General features: G+C 25.5%; 2 protein-coding genes across 2 annotated transcripts; both read left to right on the top strand.

Moving 5' to 3' along the window:
* The first annotated feature begins 9,005 nt into the window (after positions 1-9,005).
* On the top strand, positions 9,006-9,455 carry LOC145841288 (hydroxyacyl-thioester dehydratase type 2, mitochondrial-like). The gene has a single exon (XM_082948654.1). It carries the CDS (start codon positions 9,006-9,008, stop codon positions 9,453-9,455), a length of 450 nt encoding a protein of 149 aa, XP_082804780.1.
* A 798-nt stretch (positions 9,456-10,253) lies between these two features.
* On the top strand, positions 10,254-17,242 carry LOC145840737 (uncharacterized). The gene is made up of 7 exons (XM_082948063.1): positions 10,254-10,428; positions 10,664-10,771; positions 11,526-11,706; positions 13,872-14,008; positions 15,298-15,421; positions 15,921-16,137; positions 17,044-17,242. The coding sequence occupies exons 1-7, from the start codon at positions 10,282-10,284 to the stop codon at positions 17,192-17,194; spliced, it is 1,065 nt and encodes a 354-aa protein (XP_082804189.1). The 5' UTR covers positions 10,254-10,281; the 3' UTR covers positions 17,195-17,242.
* The last annotated feature ends 6,352 nt before the right edge of the window (positions 17,243-23,594 follow it).

Genomic DNA, 23,594 nt, shown 5'->3' with positions numbered 1-23,594 from the left:
TTAAAATCTAACCTAGGTAAGTTTTTTTTTTAATTGGCGTGTATTAGTCTTTATTTATGCTGCCATAACTTTAGTAAGTATGTGTAGCTCAAAACATGTTCAAGATTTACGCAAAAATACTATTAATTTTGTTTTACATTTTTAAACATTTTTAATTGAAAGTGTTGTTATATATCAAACACACCACCTTTTTGTATTGATTTTTTCTTAAACCTATGTAAAACTAATATTTTTTGTTTAACTTTTTATCAGTTTTAAAACCATAGTGTTAATAAAATTAACAAAACGAAGTCTATTGAATTGACAGACTTCAGGTTATAAAAACAGTCTAAAATGTATGTGTTAAAGATTAATTTGCAGTTAAATTTGGTCGCACTAGTGTTTAACAGAAGCAGCATGTAAAATATGTATAAAGCTGAAAATTCTTTCGAAATAACCACAATATCAAATATAATTTATAATAATGAATTATAAATTTCAAAAGTCTTAATGGAGAGAAGAAACAGAATTGACTTAACAATTTTTGTTACTGTGTTATGTTTTACTGTAATATTTATCACATTAGATTCGATAAAGATATCAGCACAAGGTTAAACCTAATAATGTAACAAAACCAATAAGTATTTATTAAATTAGGTGACAGCATAAGAAAGCTTTAAAAACTTCTAAGTAAGACTACATGTTTATTTAAAAGTATCCTTGACAAGACGTTAAACTGTATCCAAGTAGTTTACGACACGATAACCGAAAGGCTACTTCGTGCACCAGATAGTGGAAATAAATATTTTAAACACTATTTTTGTCGTTCATAAAACAACACTATCTAAATTTTATCAAATTTAAACTTAAAAAACAATAAGTTAAAACTATGTTTTTTCTCATTAAAATAAATACGAGTTTTTCTTTCGGTATTGGTTTATATTCCAAACTGCTTGAGTTTCATTAACAAGGTGCAACAAATTGCATGTTTATGACTTCTATTTTTAAATTAAAACCTATTATAACTAACGTATTTGAGTAGAAAACTTAAATTTGTTGTGTATATCTATTAATCAATGGATTAACTTTCACGTACTTACTTTGGGGTAAAAAGTTCAAATTTTAAATTGTTCTCTGTTATTCTTCATATTTCTTTCAGTACACGTTAAAGTTATTTATCCATCATAATATTATCAATACTACACTTAGAACTACATGCATACTTTTTATTTTCTAAAAAATTAAACTAATTTAAAGATATGGCTAATATAAATTATTACGGCAATCATCAACAGAGTTGAGATACTTCAAGCCATCAATATCAATTAATGAACTTTACCACAAGATCAACAACAACAACAGCATCCGAGACAACCTATGACCGGTTTCGTCCTAATTCAAAAACATTCAAAACTAGTTTTAAGTTTATGATTGATTATTTCTAAAATATCTAAACTGTTTTGGTATGATCAGAAAATGTTCAACCTTTATGATCAATTATAACTAATTTGTGTTCATATAGTTCATACAAAACGTAAATGTTTTTTTAATTTCCAACCTTACACTTTAAAAATCAGTATCAAGCTTAGCATTTTTAAATTTATGCATGGTGTTTATCATTTTTCATCACTTTGAAAAAATAGTACCTTAGCAATAATTTTTAATTACGTCAAAGGAAAATTTTCAGCTTGGTGAGATCACACAATGAAAATTTCTGGGTAGGACTAACAAACCGCAATGGTGAAAATATTTTGAGATATATAACTAACGAGACATTCTATAACCCGGAAAATAGGGACGGTACATTCAACAAAGGCTATTTGTGGAAGCTTGAAGGTCAACCAGATACCAAGAAGCAACAAGAGTACTGCGTAGTAGTGCAGTTCGTCACTAACGACCTAGACGACAATTTTGTTCGACAGAATATCACGGGATGTGTGGGATAAAAAAATTGATCAACATTTAAATTCCTTACTTTTTTAGGGCGTCCGGAACAGGAAACTAAATTTCCTACTTTTCAGCTTAACCAATTTTTTAAAATATTTCATTGTATTGTTTATTCAGCGACAAAAAATACGCTCAAAAAGTTAGGTCCAAGGACCTGGTGTACGAAAAAACCTTTTGGTTTTCGAGTCGTACACCAGAACAGAATAATGTCTAAGACAGGACATTGACTATAGTAAGATACAAATTATTTCTATTCTAATGTTGTTTCTAAAATAATTTATACTTAATGCTTTGAAACTTACTGTGTGAACTAATTAAATCATATAAATGATGATAAAATACAAAAGATAAATACTGAATTTTTTTTGAATGTTTTAAAGTACTTCTAAATATTTTATAAATTATTATTTACCAAAACTTTTAAAACAAAAGGTATTGTTAGAAATTTCTTATCAGTTAGTCTAATTAACAGTTTTGTTGTAACTTATAGACATTGACCAACAATTTTACTGTTTAGAAAAAATAAAGCAAGATTTTCCAAATTATTTTTGTATTTTGGCAATGAGCTATAAGTAAGGTGTAATAATGTATAGTAAAAAGTAGTTTAATAAAGTCATGTATTTATTCGCTTTTGCAAGACTTTATTTTTAGGAACAACCATTTATAACTTTAAATGAAAAAAAAATATTATATTATAATTTGATCAGAAACTCAAGTCTTTCAAAATAAATTTAAAAATTTATACCTTATTTAGTTTAAACATAAAAAACGAGTATAACATTATAAAACTTTAAGTGTTTTTTATGAATTACTGACAATGGTGACTAATAAAAAGTCTTAAATTTTATTAAATAGTACGTATAAATAAAACTTCAAGAAGACTAAGAGGTTAATAAAAACAAGTGCATTTTTTGTCTGAAAAAAACTTTTAACACATAAATTAAGTTAAATATATAATTTGCACAAGTTTTTGTTACAATGAAAATTAAATTGTTTTTGATAAATTTAGGCTAAAATCCAGCCAATTATTTACTATTTTTATCTCACTTATAAAGTTAAATTTATCAGAATTGATTCTAATCAACAAAAGTTTAAAAAACAATAACTAATAAAACGTTTGATAAATCTTTTAAAACTTTGCACTCTAAAAAATAAAGGTTACATACTTATTATAAAAATATAGAATTTAATTGTTTCATAACATCATTTAAAAATTTTTCAAAGATGTTAATTATGAATTTCATTTAAACTCTTTGTGGACTTTTGCTACTTTTATAACAAATTTACTTGAATAAAAATAGTGTTACAGTTTTAAAAAATAGCATAATTCTTTAACGTGTTTCCTCAAAAAAGATTCACTGGGTATGTTGAGCAAAAATATGTTTATTGGTTGTTTAAACAAAACACATCATATATTTCATTTTAAAGAGCTTGTATTACTATGGTAAGTAAAACATGAAGGATTTTTTATAACTTATCTTGCATCTCTCCTGACAGTAGTTTTAGTTTGATCTATTTATATCAAAAAACGCTGCTGTTTGGGAATTTTTATTGTTTTAGACACCAATTATTGAGGATATAAAATCTTCGAGAGTCATTGGATAAAAATTGATGGTTTACAAATAAGTCTATGAATTACTAGAATAATAGTTTTAAAATTCTATCTAGAGCAAGAAACATTCACAGACCTCAGTTCTAAGATCGTTGGTAATTAGAACTCGCGAGCCGAATATTTGTAAATTACAAGATGTGTATAACTTATAAGTTATAATTATATAAGTGGCAGGTTTTTTGTGTTCTTATTGTTGTTCGTATTTTTAATGTTTTATTTTTAATTCAATTACAACTTGAAACTTTTATGTAGCTTTTCCACTTTATTGAATGTTTTTTTTTTCTTTGTCTTACTATATGTAAGTTAAACATAACTTTTATATTGAAGAATTACTTAATCCAAAAATTTAAACAATTTTTTACACTGTTTACTTTTGACTATTTATGACTTTTAAAATTTTAACAAAATATTTTTGTAAAATTATATTTAAATAATGTTTATACTATGCAAAATAAGTTTTTAGAATTTTTTTTTGCGAACTGCTAAACGAAATTCCGAAATGAACTATATATCAATATATTTAATAGTAATCAGTGGCGTCGCGTGGTATTTTTTTTAGGTGGTGCAGAATTTAAAAAAATATCAATTATTTTAATAAAAATATGTTTTTACTGTCAAGTTTGAAAACAACTGAACTTTTGCTACACCTGAAGATAAGCTTTGCTTTTAAGGGCATAGGGGGGATGAAACAATTTGATCTTATTTTATGTAGTTTTTACTAAGCTACAAGATGCTTTTTACAGATTTAAAAAATTCAGTATATGTTTTAAGATATAGCCGGTCAAAGTCAAAGGCAACAAAAGGTTTATACTAAAACAGTGTTTAAAAAAATGTTTTACCCCCCCCCTTTATGCCCTTAACATCTACTTTAGAATTATTTTACTGAAATTACTTTATACAGTTTTAATTTAACTACAAGTCATCTTTTATCAATATAAAAAATTCTTAAAATTTTTGAGATATGGTAATTCACAGTCAGAGGTACAAATGAATCCTTATTTTTATAATATAAACTCAAACAACAAATAAATCAAATCACTAAAATAATATCTTTTTTTTATAAGTTGGCCTCAGAATCTTTAGATGTTTCTTTTATAAAACAAAAAAAAATTGCTAAATTAGATATTTAAAACACCAAGAAAAAAAAAGTTATAACAAAAGTTTTTTTTTGTATATATAAAAATATATATTGATACTTAAAAATTGAAAACTTCTCTTCAACAAAAGTATAAAGTTTTAAAAAAATTAGGATGAAAAAGTTTAATTAAAAATTGTTTTAAAAATGATGGAGAATATAGGTTTTCAGTAAAATTGTATTTTTTGCTGTTTTGGTTTGTTCCTTGTATAATAAACCATTGTACTCTCTGGCTTTAACTAGTTGTAACTAAAAGTTTAATTGGAAATTTCAAGTTTATTAAAGAGTAACTATTAGCTTTCTGAAAAAGTTAAAATAAGAACAACATGTAAAAAAGTGCCTATACACCCTCCCGCCTTACTCCTCACTAATTTGCACATTTTTTTTACAAACATTAACATTTTTATTAACTTTTTTTCTAATTTTAATGTTTTTTGTTGGAGGTTTAAAATTCAATAGTTTTTTAAGGGTATCTTTTCTTTATTTAATATTTATTTGTTTTTCATTTTGATGACAGTATTTTTCTCAGGAGCTCAACTTTTTTAAGTTTAGTTGTGAGGCTGTTGAACTTTTCAAGAATTTTAAAGATAATTTATAAATATCTAACCATTATAGAAGTAAAAGTTTGGTTAGTTAGTTTTCATGTGGCCATAGGGGTAAAACACTTATTTTTTAATTTTAAATAACCTTGTTATTTTCAGAGTAAAAATTAAAACTGCTTTAGTCAGCCTGAATATTTTTCTAATTTGGTCTGTTTTAATTTATCTTGGGTCATCTTGAGTTTTTAACATTTCTAAGTTATCTTGATTATGAGGCAAGGCAACCATGTTTCAACAATTTTATCTAAAATTTTTGCTTTGTTTATGAAAAAATTAAACCAAAAGTTATATAAAGTAGAGGTAGACTAAATTTTCCTAAAATGTTAAACTACTCTAAGTAATCAAAGTTTCTAAATTAAGGCTATTTACTTTATTTAAATATGTGATTGTTTCAATAATACTATTTTTTATTTAAAATTAATCTAAAATATTTTTCTGTAAGAGTGAACTAGAAGTTTATAATAAACTTCTTAATTCTTTTTTTCAGAACTTGAATTTTATTATTTATTTTATTAACTTTATGATAACAATAATCAGTTATAGTTAAGTTTATGTATGCAGATTAAAATAAAAATTCAAACTTTTAAGACTTTGGTGATTTAGGGTTTTTATCTTTTTTTTCAAAATATGCAATTTATGACAAATCTTTTAATAGAAGTGATCTGTTAAATTTAAAAAATCATGTGGGTACATAAACTCAAGTTTAATCCTTTGCAGTAGCTTGCTTTGTTTTTATTTTATGTTTACAATAGCTTGTAGATGATACTTAAGCAAGTCCTGTTTTAGGGAATTTTCAACTTAGCTTACTTACCGCAAGATATTGATTTTGCGGTAATTCTTGAAGAAATTTTGCTTTTTTGAGTTCATTTGCGGCAGTCAGCTAAGAGTTTGCGGCAGTGAAGTGGGCAAAATGGTCGTTTTCAAAACTGAAGTTTTAAAAGAGATTTCGTTCAAAAAAATAACGAAAACGTTATAGATACTTATTTTTTTTCTTAGAAAATTTCAAGGTGGTGCAGTTGCGGCAGTGCAACACCCCACGCGACGCCCCTGATAGTAATAGCAAATAGTAATTTATATATCAATTTTCTAAACTACTATAATAGTTATTATTATATTTAGTCGAACTACAAAAAAAGAAGCTTTATACTTTTGTTTCTAGGACTTGGTTCACCAATAACCTTTTCGGTTATCGAGTCGCACATACGGATACCTTTTTTAACGTCTTTGGTCGGGAATTATTGAGCTTAAATGACTTTAAGCTTTATAACATTCTTGCTATAAATATTGTTTACTGAACGACAAAAAATACGCTCAAGAAGTTTGGTCCAAGGACCTGGTGTACAAAAAAACCTTTCGGTTATCGAGTCGCACACCAGAACAGTTTAATGTCATGTCCAGGACAATAAATGTTTAAATACTAAATATACTTCATAGTTTTCTCAGGGTAGGTTTATGAATTTAAACATACGAGCGTGAACTTAGCTTGAGAGCGTTTTTTAGGAACTTTATAAAAATGTCCAAACTTAAGACCCAATTATGTCCTTATCTTAATAGCTAATTAATTTTTTTTTTTAAAGAACACGCCTTTGTCTTTAATTAAAAAAAAAATCCATTGAATTGGGGTTTGACTTTTTGAATGGGGCCCTTTAAAAATTTTGTGTTTTTTTTCTAGTTTTTTATTTATTTATTATTTTATTTTTATTTTTTTCCCAGTTCATTATTGCTTTTAAAATATATGACCCATACAAGTTTTACCTAAATTCTTAGCAACGCTGTTAGAGGAATTCTTGCTCAAGTGCTAAGAGCTTAGGTAAAACTTTTATGGGTCATATATTTTAAAAGAAGTAATAAACTTGGAAAAAAATATCCCAACATCATAAAACATAACTATACAAGTCTGTTAAAAATTAAAATTACTGTTTTTTTTTTTTTTTTTTTGCATATAAGGTTGTATTTTTGAAAAACGAAAACCGTGCAAAATTGGATTTTTTCTGAAAAGTTTATTCAGGCTTACGGTATATAAAAAAAAATTGAAAAAAAAATTACAACATCATTAAACTCATTTTAATAAGTATATTTAAGAAAAAAAATTGAAAAAAAATAAATATTTTTTATGAAAAAGTTGTATAAGTAAACAACAAAAAAAAACACAACATTTTTTAAAAACACTATTCAAAAAGTCAAAACCCCATTTTAATGGATTTTCTTAAATTAAAGACAAAGGACCATTCTTTAGTATAAAAAAAAGAGTTTATAATTAGCTATTAAAATAAGGACATAATTGGGTCTCAAGTTTGGAAATTTTTATAAAGTTCCTAAAAAACGCTCTCAAGCTAAGTTCACGCTCGTTTTAAATTTATATATAATTAATACTAAGTTATTTAGTTATTTATTCGCTTGGCTATTGTTGTGAATGATTAAATTCAAAATTTGTAAGATAGTATTGATGAGAATTAGAGCCCAAGCTTAAGTTGCTGCTTTATGTTTTGGTTAACATGCATGAGTAACCTTGATTTCTTATACAATTTGAAATTATCAAGGAGTTTACCTTTTTTTTTCTAAATTAAAATAAAAAGGAACTTAACTCTAATTTAGAAATAACCAACTGGCTAACAATTATTAATCTAAGAATGTTTTTTCTAAATTTTGCCAAGAAGTTTAGTGAAACTTTATCACCTAACAATGTTTCATTGCAAAAACACAGTTTTTCAGTTGAAATAAAGGTGCAAAATAAAATGTAGAAAATAATGAAGGTATATAAACTTAGTTAAATTAAGTTCAGTAAAAAATGTAAGTAAACAAGCAAATTTTCCAACACACACATAAATTAAATTGAATTAATATATCAAATTACTAGTAATTAAAAATATTTTTTAGGGTAACGATAGTATTAATTATAATATCTAGCTCATTTTTTCAGTTAAGTATTTTGTTTTATTTTCAGAAGCTGTATCTACTTTTTATAAGTAACATAATTTACACATGTTTTGAGCCTTATCTTTTATCTTAATTTGTTTGATAATTTTCTATTTTGCACTGTGTTAAATGTTATATTCGTTCAAATTCCTATTGTATTGCTTGGTGGCAGCTATTAAAACTTTTTAAATTGAATGGGCAAAATTAAAACCCAGTGTTTGACACATGTGCAAAAATATTTACTATTAGTTGCAGTTAATAGGTTTTTTTCTTGTATATTTAAAAAAAGATGGTTTGTGCTCATAAAGTCTTGTTTTTAATGGTGTTTTGTTGAACTAGTGAATGGCATATGATTATTGATTTCTGTAGAGACTTTGGCTTCTTGTATTACAGATATTATATTACACTTGTTACCAACAAGGCATCTCTTTTGTTTTTACAGTTACAGAGATTTTATTTTTTGTATGAGTAATTTATTGTTTTGACTATTAATGATTGCTGTGATGAGCAACTGTAGAATATTTTTATGCAGATTACGTTTTAAATGTTGTTAATTTCATGCAACTTTAGAAATGTCTGTCTAATATTCCTAGAAATGTCTATTCAAATTATGTTTTTACAGGTTGACAACCTGATGATTTATGCTTGTAAAAAAGTGCCCTACCCCCTCTGTTGTGTCCTAAAAAGTAGTACATTTAAAAATTTATTTTACAGTAAAATTTAGTTTTTTATTAAATAATTTAACAACTTCAAAAGGTTCTCACCATGTATATTTTTTCAGAAAATTATTTAACTTAATTAGTAAGTTTCTAATATAATGCTATTCAAAGTGTTACAAGTAAATATTTTAAAGTTTCGAACCTTATCAAATAGTTTACACAGCAGCACATTGAAAATAGACCAGCAAATAAGAGCGGTCACAAAGTTCTCTGCAAGGGATGTCTTAAACTTTGCAAAAATATCAGGAGACACAAATCCGCTTCACTGCAATGAGAGTTTTGTAGAAGAAATGTTTGCCAAAAAGTCACTGGTTGTTCATGGCTCAATTCTAAATGGTTTTGTAGCTGGTCTTATTGGCAAGAACCACCACGGCTCTCTGCTCTACAAGCAAGAACTGGTATTTGTGAAACCCTTGTTTGTCAATGACAACGTTTGTGTGAATGTAAAAGTGGAAAGCATCAAGAGAAAGTTTGTGTTTTGCTCACTGCTTTGTACTGTTGATGAAAGTGTTGTAATGAAAGGCAATGTTGTCTTGAAACAAAAATAGGTATTTTTTTTACAATTTAAATTAGATAACTCAATTTTGTTATTCAACATTTTAGCAAGTATTTATAATTGCTGACCTAATGAGAGTTTTAGACAAGATGAAATTATTTTTATATTTTAAAACAGATTTCTATTAATTGTGGAAGCATTGAGCTATGTTTAAATATATTTTGAAATTAAAATTTACCTTTAAAATTTTATATGTAGATATTTTTTATAAAAAGCTGCTTAGGTATTGTTTTCAATCAACTTTTCTGTTTACAGTGAATTTAAGTAGTTTAAGTTTTATAGAAGTTTTAAGTTGTAGTACTTGTTATACTAAAAATTAATTACTTCTAAAAATATGTAATACATTATTACAGCTTGAAATAAATTAAATGTATGTTTAATAAAAAATTGTTAATACTTTATTTATTTACTGTTTTCTAAAAAGTTCTTAAATTAAAAGCCTGAAGTAAGTGTAAGCTTCCTTAGAAACCTAAATCTTTATCTTTTAATCAATTAATTTAGGCTAAGTTTAAAATAGTAGGTTTTTGATTAAATTAATTTCTAATGTTGCTATGAAATAAATATATTGATATATTTTAGTCAAGAATGATATTGTTTTAATAATTTTGCTTTTATTGAAAAACACATAGAAAATTTTAACTAGTAAATAGTTCTTAGAGTTTTTACACATAAAATTTAAATTTTTTGTGATCTTTTTTAAGGAGTTTTCATGAAAGTTGTTATATAAGAAATGTGTTTGAACTCTGTACATTTTAAAATAATTTTTAAATTTTATATGATTTAGATATTTTCGAGCAGTTTTTAATTTACAAAAAAAAATGTCACTTGGAGTTTTTCAGAATTGTTGCAGATTTACTAGAAAGGCTTATAAAGTATGTACAAGTGGTTCAAATGTTAAGTACCAGCTGGGAATAAGCAGTGGAATTTGTTTGTTGATGGCTAAACAAGCTTTGTTTTCATCTTCTGTTAGTTTGTTTTATTCAAAATTTAAGTCGTTTTATTTAAGTCCAACTTTATAAATTGTAATAAATATTTTTAGTTTAAAATATTCGAAAAAAAAATTCTACTAAATAAATTTAAATTTTATTTATATGCATAATATAAAACAGTGTTTTTAATGTACACTTGTTTTTATGCTTTTTTTTTCATACAATATAGATAAATATTTTATATGTTCACTGATATAAAAAAAAAACTTAGATTTTTTTCACTTCGTATGGTGCAAGAGCAGTTTATGAGGAAGATATGAAAAGGAGAAACAAGTATCTGTTTAAATTCAATAATCTACAAGTCAAATTTGATTCCCAAGTTAGTTTGTTTTGATTTATAGATTCCTTCAGTTTTTTAAGTTTATAAACATTGAAATGTATTTTTAATAAATTATTTTTTTAAGTAATAAACTGGTAAAATACTATTTAATTAAAAAAGACACAAAGTTTTTGAAAATTTTTATTATTTTTAATTTTGTTCATTATTTTTTTATATTAATTATAAAGTTTACAATTTTGTGCGTAAACACATAGCTTATTCTTAGGAAAATGGTGTACAAATGATTAGATTTTGATTTCATAAAATTGAATGATATACTTAAATTAAACAGAGAAATTAGTTAAGGTTTTTGTTTAATACTCAAATTTACTTTGATTTTCTAATTTAAAATTATACTAAATCAAGTTGACAGTGCTGTAAGCCAAAATTTTAGAGATTAAAATAAACTTACACAGAAAAAATATTAATAAAGAAATAGGAAACAGTTTTATAGTAAAGTATTTTTAGTAGACAAACTGTTTTTTGTTTACATAAAGTAAATTTTAACGATTACAGTTTTGTTTGTTTAGTTTATTATTAAAAAAAGTAAATTCAAAGAATAAACATAAATTTAAGCTATTTTTTATTTATGCTCAAGCATAAAATCATTTTGTTGTAAGTAGACTTATCTAACTTGAGAGTCATTTCCATATAAAAATAGAGTCTTACATAATACTAAAAAGCTTATGTTTACTTTTCTACCTTACTGTTGTGAAAAGTTTAACCTGTCTCTAAAATTTATCTCACAATACAGAAACTGTCAGTTGATACAAATGCTGATGTTAAAAATCCAGACAAAGACTTGAACAGAGAACCAAACTCTCTAGTCCTAGCCTACGGAGCCGGATCATTCATCACTTTGTTGCTTCATCAAAGTTCTGATAACAGGGACAGGGATGTCTTTGACAAATATTTCTTTACAAGTTGTGACCCAGGTTTTTGTTTGTATATGAAACATATTTTTTAACAAAATAATAAATTATTTATGTTGATTTGATTCAGAGTGGCCAGGTCATACAATCTTGAACCTTGAAAGTAATCAAATTTAAAATTTTGGCAAAAAAAAATCATGGAAAATCATTGAATTTGATATTTTGTGGAATAATCTGAATTTTTGAACATTTTTTCTTTGAGTAAGCTTTAAAATCTTAGAATATATGACTTTGTTTTTGATTTCAAACAGTGTTGTTAAGTAATATAATATTAAACTGAACAGCTATAATATTCAGTACTTTAATTAATGAACTAAAAATAAACACATATCTGTAAAAAGAAAGAAACTACTTTTTATGGTGAAGTATTTTACTTGTAACATTAATTTTTAGTTTTAACTTAAAATTTTTACACAAGCTTGATATAAAATTTTTTAACTTGTTATTTCTAGACTGATGTATTTTTCAACGTAAAAGATTAAATAAGAATAAATAAGGTGAATCATAAAATTAAAGATTATTCTTGAACAAAACTAAATGTACTTACATAAAAAGCAAACTTTTGATACTAGTAGCAACTCTTGTACCAAATATTTATATATTATAATAAATAGCTAGTTTAAAATAATAAGACATGCTCAATATCAAAATTCTTAAGTTTTTTTAAGAACCAAACCTAAATATACAAGCTAAATTCTTGAGAAATTGAGCTTAATTGACAGTTTACCAAATTCTTTAATGTAGCTATTTGTCACTGTACTTTCAGACCTTTCAATATTATATTTAGTAATCAAAATAGATTTTCTACTGATTAGTTACTTTGGTTAATTGTTTATTTTTAAAAGCTTAAAAACTGTATGTTAATTCATATAAAATTATGTAATAATACAATATGTTTATTATTTGCAATGTGTTCAAAAATATTTACAAAAAAAATTGAAGTTATCAAACCAAGTTTTTTCTACTGCTTTATTATAAAACTGTACCTATCTTTTCTTTAAAAATGTAATACTAGTTTCTTATTTTTTAGATTTACATTTTTCTTTGTTTTAAAACAGGATTGTTATTTATACATATAACCCTGGATTTTTCTATTCATAATTAAAGTGGTCATATAAACTCTGGATATCCCATGATTTTAATTGTTTGCTTATTGCTTGACCAATTTTTAGTTATATATGCAACTGTTTATTTTGGTTTTTATTTATTTATGGATGATTATGTATAAGATTAAGTCTTTTTAAAGTATTTAGAAAACCTATAATATCATTTTTTGTTCTATTAATGTACTAGAATCCTTCTCTTGCAATTAGTTTTCTAGTGTTTATAGCAAATGCTTTTTATCTTGTCATTATAGTTTATAGATTCTTTACAACATATACTGTATTGAATGTTCACAAAAACGTTTAGTTAGATATAATCTTGTTCTAGAAAAGTAAACTTTAGATCTGTGTTAAATGAAGTATAATAATAAAAACTCTATAAAATATAAGTGAAAAATAAATAGAAGCAATAGCTTAAGTCAGTGGTTCTCTATTTCTAACATCTGGCACAGTAGATAAGAAAAGGAAAAGTTCTGTGGAATCCATATATTTAGTATTATAATTTGTATTGGTATCTTTATCATAATCTTTATCATAATCTTTGTATCAGTTAAATAAAGTGTTAAACTTTATCAGCAAAAAAAACTAAAATAACTATTGAGAAAAAATATTTTCTATAAATGTTATAATCGTTCCAGCAGATAAAATTCTTTCAATTTGTCAACCTTAAATCTTATTAAATTTTGGTGGAAACTCTTTTTTTATGTGGCATAAGTCTTAACACTTTAAAACAATGTTGAAGTAAGAACTTAAGATAACTTGATTTGAAATATCAATAACAAGTTGCCATGGAATAAAACAAATATTAAAAGTAGCAATACAGTATTTTTTAAGTTATTTAAAGCTATTGCTATTTAAAACATCCTTTTAATATCAAGTTAAATTTTCTATTAAAAGGGAAAAGGAAACTTATACTTCAAATAACCTGAATAAGATCAGAAGTCCTTGAAGAAATTTAAAAAGTCTGTGAAAAGTTCTTTAAAATAAGAATAATCCCCTGATTATTTTTTAGAGTTAAATTATTTTTAAATAAATGTCGTGCTTTATAAGTATGTTTTCACATAGAAAGGCATAGAACAATTTCAAGTTTATCATCAACGCTTATGCACGAGAATTTCCAAGACTTGATGTTTTCTTTACAATCATTTTATTTAATGAATATCATGTACGAGCAGCTAGGTCCTCATGTCTATTTTGGAAAGGTATAAATGTATATATTTTTTTGACTTAAGCTGATAAAATGCACTGTAAACTTTAATTTTTTGGATAAGGTTTCAAGTTTTCTAAATATGTAGATGAAATTATTTTAGTTTGTGTTTTTTTTTTGACTTACTTTATTGTATATTTATGCAGAATATAAGTGTAAACAAAAGTTTTAGTTTTCCAGTGTACTTAACTTTAACTTATTTTGTAGATGATTTTGTGAAACTTCTAGTTGTTTATTATGAAAATGTTCGGTAATATTGTGCTTTAATTAAATACAACTACTTAATTTTTTAAGATTCGATAAGATTTTGTAAAATAGCTTCATTTTTACCTTGCTGGTAATCTAGCTGCTATTTAAACAAGGATCTTCAACTTTATAATTTACACATAAAATTTATAATTATTTGAAAAGAAATAACCAAATAAATAGCACTATTAGCTGTATAAGGGGTAGGAGAGGTCAATGCTTTTCTTACAAAAGTTGACATCAAGTCCGATATGAAAGTTAAACCTATGAATTATAAGTAACTTTTTGTACAATATACATAATTCAATCAATTTTCAAGATGTATTAGTTTTTGTGAAGTTTTTCTGATACAAACGCCTAAACATAGTCTTTTCATTGTAATTTTTTTTAAATTGATAATTTCACTATAAATCTATCTACTTATACAATTTATAAGCTAAAGAATTAAAATTTTCATGAATTATTTTTGAAGTAGTACTAAAACTTTCATATTTTAGATATATAACATAAGTAGTTTCGTTCAAAACTTACAGTAAATTCACCAAAATAAAGGGACACTTAATAAAATTTATAGATACTTCTGTACATTATCTTGTATAAATATATTAAATAAATAACTGTTAATGTTTAAGAAAGATTGATTGAAGATGAAGGAGATTTAAAAAACATTTAGTAAAACAATTTTTCCTTCGTATTTTTAGGTTGCACCTTTCAAACTGAAACTGTTGAACTTACCATATTTGATTCATTAAATCTTGAAAAATAATTTAAATTCTGTTAAATTGCAGAAAAAACCTTCTGACAGTTAAGAAAAATTACAACAAAACAACACAAGATAGTAAAAAACATGGTGGAAACCTTATTCCTTAAATTTTCTTTTAATAAAACAACGTAAACGTTTTCTGCATTGTATTAATCTTTGATTTCAAGCTAAAAACTTTATGTCAATTTTTAATAAAAAAACTGCTGTAACTTTTTTTGTTCCACAACATCGTGTATACTCTACTAATTATTTATGTGCAACTTTATTATACACAGGACAAGAACACAACAGTACAAATCCTACCACTCGTTTTATCATCAGCAGTGTTTTCCAACTTGTTCGGCACAATCATCAAAATTGCTACAAATAACTCTTATCTGCGTTCTAATGGTGGAACAGGTTCTTATTTTCTTAAGTTCTAAAATAATTTCAGTAAATATATTTCTTTTGTTAACTACAGTAACCTGCCGCTTAGGCACACACTTTGAACCAGCGCAAAAGTCCGTACCTAACCGCCATAGCCTACCTAAGGGGCAGGTTATTGTACTTATATTATATATTTAAGTGTTTTTTTTATTTTCGTATCGTTTTTATGTGTTTACCCATCAAATTTGATAACTTTAGATAGTTTACGAGGTTTTACCCCAAAGTAATTTGATTTTACTAACAACTTTTAATTAATATATCCTATCCTAAAGTAAAATGGTCAGACTTTTTACAATTTGTAAGTTTAGGTATACTATCTTCATACGTACTAGAGATTTAAAATAATCAGTTAAATAATAAACTTATTTCTTGTTTTACTTTACCTAACATTTACGTACCACAATTTATAGTAAGTTAATTTCTACTTGAGATTACTGAACTGTTTCAACTATTTTTCTCAATTTTGTTCCAGGCATAATAGCAGCGTTGCTGGCATACATCCTGCACAAGCAACAAGGAAAGTCCTTCTACCTCCCATACAGCAGGGAGCACGTGAGAGGCGACGACTTGATGCTGGCAACTGTTCTGTTCTACTTGTTTGGACTGGTGCTGCTGCTTGCTACCGGTTCGTCACGGGTGCATCAGTTTGTTGACTTTCCGCTGCAAATCGGTGGCTTCTTGTTTGGAATGTAAGTTTCATACATAGTATATGTATGTAGATTTTCATTTTACCTCGTTAGTCTAAACCAGAGTTTTCCAAACTCATTTTCATAATCATTCCTTAAAAAAAACTAAAACAAAGATCAACTTCCTTCATAACAAATCCAATGGTAAAGTTTAAAATTTATAGTAAATTGAACATGAGACTTTTTTACTCTTAAGTTTTTCAAAACTCCAAACCTCATAATGTCCAGTGTAAGTTACTTGTTTGTGTCGCCCCATTTTCTTTACTTTTCACTACAAACACCATGATGTTTAGTTTAGTTTTTTAAATTCCAAACCCAAGCATATCTAGTGTATTTTGTAAGTTCCAAATCGTTGGTAAGTTGTACTTAAAACCTTTTTATGTACTTTTAATTACAACCCCACTATAGATTCCAGTGTAAAATTGTTGCTGCCGCCTTACTAGATATCGCCCCTTGCTATACATTGGCTCCGACTTGCTGAAGTAGTCCAAATGGGGCGATAACATGTTTTTGAAAACCACCCTTTAAGAAGCTCTAGTCTAAACCACTTTTTTGTCAAATTTTAGTTTGTAAAATGAAAAATTGATAGTAATAAATTGCTAACTGGTGGTCTTATCTATTACTAAAGCTACGTTTAAAAATATCAAATTTTAATTTTAATTCGATATTGACATATTGTTTTAATACTACGACAGCTTTATTTTTACTTGTTTTTAAAATAGTTCTCGTTTATTGAAATGCAACAGTTAAACTTAGATCTTTTATCTGTGTATTTTTTTAATACTTAAAAAACATAAATAAAAACTAGTTTATTTCCTTTCGTTTACACACTAAAAAGAAAAGATTAAAGAATTATTTTATCTATCAAGTTGAAACTAACAATGTTTTAAAATAAACAAAATTTTATAGATTAATGAGTAAGTACGGTGACGAAATGATAAAAATGTGGACTGATTTTGTAGCTGATACTTACAAGAAAAACTTTGTAAATGAAAAAGATGAAAATTTTATTTCAAAGGCGACAAGTTTCATAAGCAATAATCTTGATCTTAATGATTAAGTGTTTTTTTTATTTAGGTAATTTCTATTTAAGTTTGTTTCAAAAGTTTTTTTTTTGTTAACCCATGGCCTTTTTGTTTTACTTGCCTCAAAAATTGTTTTACTTTTTTCATATTTGAAATTTCATTAAACCTTTTTGTTGATCATCTTACTGTACAAAATTGTAGCTGATTAAATATTTTTGATTTCAACATTTAAATTTGGTTTTAATTAAATTATCTTTTTGTAAAATACCAACATGAAATTAATATTTTAATTATTAATTTTTAATATTATACTAGTGTACTTTAAATAAAAACTTAAGATTTTTAGTTGATAATTAAAAACTTAGTATGTTTTCATACCGATAATATAATATTAGGCTGTTTAGTATTTTATATAAAAAAACTATCAGTGTGCTTGTTTTATTTAAACTTATATATAAATAAATAAAGAACAAAGGTTGAGTTAGTTAGTATATGTCAAAGTATTTTAAATCATTTGTTATTTTAAAGTGTCTTCTAAGCCCCAAAACGCTTCCAATTTAATAAAAAATGAAGTAATGGATTTGTTGTGTTCATTCAGAAATTTTTAAATTATTTTTCTTAAAAACTTTGTAAAAACCAATTGATTTTACATTACTGATGTAAATTGACTTTATATAAAAAACTGCATTTTTTTCAAATTTAATTTACTCTAAAAAGTACACCAAAACAGTTTATATTATAGTTACTAAAGATATAAAACATTTAGCTTAAGAGTAGCAATTATTTAGTCACGGTGAAAAAAGTTAATTAAAAAGCTAATCTTTTTAATCTTATTAGGGTAATACAATTAAGAGGTTAAAGCAGCTGTAAAATTCACAATAACAAGCTGTAATATAAATTACAATAAAACAATGGTTATTATATTAATGCAGGGTATCTCATTACATTTTGTAAACAATGCGCGTTAACTGATCAAACATTAGTTTGTCCCAAACTTTGCATTTTTCATTTATGTATTGTCTGCTTTTGTTAAAAGTAATTACTTAATTAAATTTGAAATAGAATTTTATAAAAAAGTTGAAAGTGTTGCAGTAAATAAAACTAAAGTGTTTTTAAAGCACTTGCTTCTTTTTTTTGTATTTATCAACAAAGTTATGGAAAAATATCTAATGATTTTTTTAAATGTTTAAGTAAGTGTTTAGAATATTTATAAAGGTCTACAATTAGTATTTTACTTTTGAAACTCTAAGATTTAACTTTTGTTCTAAGTACTTGTGTAGTGTTTTATCTAATTTTTTTAAGTTATATTTCCTTTCATTTACTAGAATCCTAGCTCAGACTGTTAATTCTTACATAGTTAGTAGACAAAAAAACATTTGTAGTATGTTTGCATCACAACTTTCAGATTTTTAAATAATTATATGTTAAAGAGCTTTGTATTATTTCAAGTAACTTAGTATTCAAAAATCTAGAATCTAACACTAGTTTTTAAATTCTTTTTTTTATGTAAAAAATTAATTTATTCCATATTTTAAAAGATCTTAGTTATAGATGTAGTAGTCCTTTGGTTTAATTTCAAATAATTATTACACATAGTGTGTTCTTTTAAAACATATTTATCATGGGTATTTCGCAAAGTTTTTGTAATAAACAAGTTTAAACATAGCTAAATTATATTTTATATCGAAACACATATTGAAAAAGTTACAGCAAAATATATTAAATTTAATAAGTACTTGATGTCAGTTGTAGCAATTTATTTTAATACTAGTTCAATGATGCCAAAAATAGTATAAACTTTCTCATTTCTGAATAAAAATTACTTGTAGTAACATATTTGTAAATGCTTTGTTTATCATAAGTATCTTTGTAATAATAATAATTTTATTTAATAGAGAAAAGTAGGTTAACACCTAATTGACTAGTATGTGCCATTTTAAATTATTTATTGCGTTGCCCTATGGATATATACGATTTATTAAGAGGAACAAAAAATGAACCTAACAATTTAATAATGTTTTCAGTTACATCAAAGTTTAATTACTATCATAGAGAATTTAGCTAAATTTAAAAAAATTAATACTTATTTTATCTATACAAATTACACAGTATTTTTTTTATTTTAAACAAAAACTTTAAATAGTTTTCTTTGTGCGTAATCAAAATTCTATATAAATGATTTCAAACTTATTTAGCTTTAGTGAAACAAAATGCTATTATATTAAATCTAGCGTAAAATTTAATCAACAAAACCTGAAATATAATAAAATGGTGTAAGTTAAACCAGCTTTTATATATTGAACTATTTGTAAATTGATCGAGTGTAAATGAATAAAAGTCTTAACTTATTTAGTTACACCTTTTTGTTATTAATTAAGTTCTTGTTGTATTTTTGCAGATTTTTTCATGCTTGGTTTAAAATGATTACTTTTGATTTTTAAAGCTATAAAGTTTAAGAGCAATTTATCATTTTTAAAGTATTGAAGATAACTGTCAAATTGTGTTCATGTAAAAAATAGTGCTTAATTTTCATTTGTAGAACTAAAAGACAGACAATAAATGTCATTTACAAACTTTTGTTATATTTACAAAATTTTAGAAGTTGTGATATAGTTAAATGCTTGCCCACTTAATATTAGTTTACCATTTTTTTAACTTAGTTATTTCGTTTATAATGAATTTTAAAAAAGTAGTTTTAGCCAAAAAAAATCATTATGAGACTGTTTAAAAACTTTTTACAAAATTTAAGCAATCTCCTATTAATAATTGGTGACTCAAAATTCAATTAGTATGAATATATCAGTTTAAAAACAAACTTAATATTTTTTAGTTTTAAGTTAATCAGATAGAGTTTTTATCAGTTCTAGTTTTAATTTATTCACTTAGAGTTTTTATCACAGAAAAGTCATAAACTTAAAAATATCAAAAAAACATCATTATATATTTCATTTACGTTGTACATCTTTCTTAAATTTAAAATATATTAATTTAGTTTTTATTGCAGTAGTTTTACTGATTATGGATACTTTTCTTCTTAATTTTATCATTAAAAACTTTAGAGTTTTTTATACAATGATAAGATATGCTAACTAAAACTCAAAGCTTAATGTTTTCTATCCTTTGCTAAATGTACAAAAAAAGCTAAAATTTACATTTTGTATTCAAACTATAAAATGTAGAGTTTAAACTTAAACTATTTAAAAACTTTACTTTTAGAAATCAAAATTTAGCTTTGTTACATAACAATTCAAGTAATAGAAAAAAATAAGGGCCACAACTCAAAAAATGATACATGTATGAAAAGATAAAACAAGGAGTTGTAGGTCTAATTAATAAGATTATGATAGAAAAAATAAGTTAAAAATTGTTGAAATAAATTTATAAATTACTTTTTTTTTGAAATTTATTTTTAATGTGTTTAATACTAAAAAGATTTCAGAAAAAAAATATTTAGGTTTAAATTAGACCTACAACCGCTTTTTTTAAAATATAGTTTGCTTTGTAAATGGGCCTAAAAAGGGGAGCTATTAAGTTTTTGGGCTATAATTTTTTTTTACTTTTAAAGAAATTAAATCTTAATAAAAAATTTTTTGAGGCAAAATTGAAAAAATAAATTATTGTTTTTAGTACCAACAAAATAGTTACTGTTAAAAGTCCTAAAGGTGTTTTAACGATGATAAGATATTTTTGCTATTAAAACTTTCTATTAATTGAGTTATTCATACCTACGAGCAGCCTTATGCTAAAATTAGTGTGCACAAAATATAACTTTTATTAAAACAAAATATTAAAGTAAGTATGCTTTCTGCTTTAAATATGTTTAAAGCTTTAAATGTGTCCTCCTTAGTAGACTTTGAAAGTTTTTCAAGTAGTAAAGCTGTTTTAAATTTCCCAATAAATCAAAACTATGTATTTAATATAATATTTCTATAACAGTTATTTACAAGATATAAACGAGCTTGGAATATCAATCTGTAGGCTCATCGATAATTTTTTTTTCATAAAGTTGGACTATTTAATTATCAACTAATACATTGACAAAACTAATAAACTTTAATCAAAACAACTTAAAATTCCATAAAGTATTTCTACAACAAGCAAAATTATTTTTTTTTATAAAAACATATCTTTTGTAAAACTATTACTCAGTTTGATTTAATGATTACAAAAATAAAACTGGAATTTTAGATCATCCATGATACTAGTTACTACAAAAACACTTTAAAAGTTGCAAAAAAGAGATTTCGATGGATTCAAAAACGTCAAAAATAAACAATTCTTACACTTGTTTGAAAGAAAAAATATTTTTTTCAAGTCAGCATCTCAGAAATAAATGGTGTAAACAGTTGTTGTACAAACTAAACATTATACACAACGGCTTCAAACAAGTTCATGGCAGCATTTGGCTGAATAATTTAAAAATTGACCAAGACGAAAATTTGATTCTTACTTACGCATCAGAAGGTTCAAGTGTTGGTCTTGGAAAAGATATGAAGTTCAAGGCACCTGAACTAATACATTGCAACAAAAAGAGCCTAGCAGGCGATGTTTGGGCGACTGGAATCTGTATTTATTACATGACAAACTTGAATTTTCCTTGGGAGCTCGCTGAAAGAAGCGACGAACGGTATTGTTTGTGGGCTGATGAAGGTGTTTTAACAAGTAAAAACAATTCTTACACGCAAATTATACAGCAAATGGTTTGTGTTGAGCCAAAGGTGCGCCCGAGTATCGAAAACATACTGAAAAGCACTTGTGACTGCGAACTAGACAGCGAAACTTTGAGTAAGTAAGACGTTTTTATACTATTTATGAATGTATTGATCAGTATCCGAAAGTCGTTATGTTATTTTGTCAGTTATTTTATCAATGTATCCAAAACCTCTCTCTGTTCTTTAGCTGTATACAACCTTTAAAAGAAAACTAAACAACAAATGTTAAATAAACAGGCAATTTGATCTCAATGATCACAACAGACTACGTGAAAGCATACTTCATGGATCAGAACAAAAATGAATATTTTCACCATCAGAACTTACCGTTTCGACAGCAGAACTTACCGTTTCACCATCAGAACTCACCGTTTCGACAGCACAACGTGGTTCGACCAAAAATAAGTTTGTAAATTTAATGATCTCGTCAAATACCGCAAAACTTAATTGCTATTTAACCAATAGAACGTTAAATAAGATTACTAAAATATTTAAACAAACAAATAAAATTTTTAGCTTTTGTAAGTGTGCTTACAATATTTGTTTTGCATTCACTATTTATTTTTAAAACAGTTGAAACGGAATGTAAAATTCAAAGCAAGCGCTCAAAACACAAAAACAGCATAGCTAAAAGAATTAAACTAAAGCTTCCTAATTACACATCAAAAGAACTAGAATTCTTAGGCGGTATAGTAAGCTTAAATCCAGTACTTACTAAAAATGTAGAAAAAAGAATGCCGAAATACAAAATAAAAAGGTTTGCTAACGCTTGCGATGTTGTGAAGGCTTTCCCCACCCGAAGAGAATTGACAGCGGATGATGTTCTGAACACCACTTTGGATTCAAAGTGCCTATGTCACCTTGAGTCTTCACAACCTGTAGAGGACATGTCTCATCTAATTGAGACGACAAAAACGCGTGTTAACAAGCTTATTAAAAATGAAAAACAGATTGATTTATCGTTATGTAGCCCATGGCTCAGCAAAGAGAAACCTCTGAGTGCGGTACATAGTAAAAAAATTCCCCTCAAGGGAAAAATATACAGCAGTGTTTGGGTGAGGCACAGCGTCAAAGACGACTTTTTGGTTGTCCAGGAAACGTATGATCAAGTCGGATGCATGCCTGCGATTTTCGACGCCAAAGCGACTGTGGCTTTCCCGCCAATTTGTGACGGTGAAATATGGACGGTGGGATGGATTCATGCGTTGAAAAAAGAAGACCGAAAACTAAGTTATGAACAAAACTTAACGTTAGTGTTTTAAAAATCTTCTTAATTACTTAGTTTTAGGAAAAAGTAGAAAAAAAAAGTCAATATAGACTCCATTTAACTTATTAAAAATTACCAATATAAACTATTTAAGCTTTGAGTAATGATTTGTTTGTAAATATGATTACAACTTAAGTTAAAAGTTTATTTGGCAGCTGAAGTTTGTAAATCAGTTAAGATCTCTTAGCTATGTTAAAATTAATAAACAACTTTTTTGAATACATTAAAAAAAAATGCACGGTGTTTTTCTTATGAAATAAGAAATTGCAAATTATTTATTTTCTTTTTAGTTTTTTTCTAATTAGAAAGTACTTTAAAAAAGTTTTTATTTCTTAATTAGTTGCTTTTATTCGATAAAAACTTTATTTTCAACTTTAACTGAATGCTTTATCTAAAAAAAATTCATTAAGCGTTGAGCTTATCAGTTCAAAAAATAGTCATATATTTTAAAACTTT

Source organism: Thalia democratica, chromosome 7 (genome assembly GCF_965202585.1).
Source record: "Thalia democratica chromosome 7, ktThaDemo2.hap1.1, whole genome shotgun sequence".
Classification (NCBI taxonomy): Eukaryota; Metazoa; Chordata; class Thaliacea; order Salpida; family Salpidae; genus Thalia; species Thalia democratica.
The sequence above is the reverse complement of the archived record's forward strand: the minus strand, read 5'-3'. Positions and strand labels throughout refer to the sequence as shown.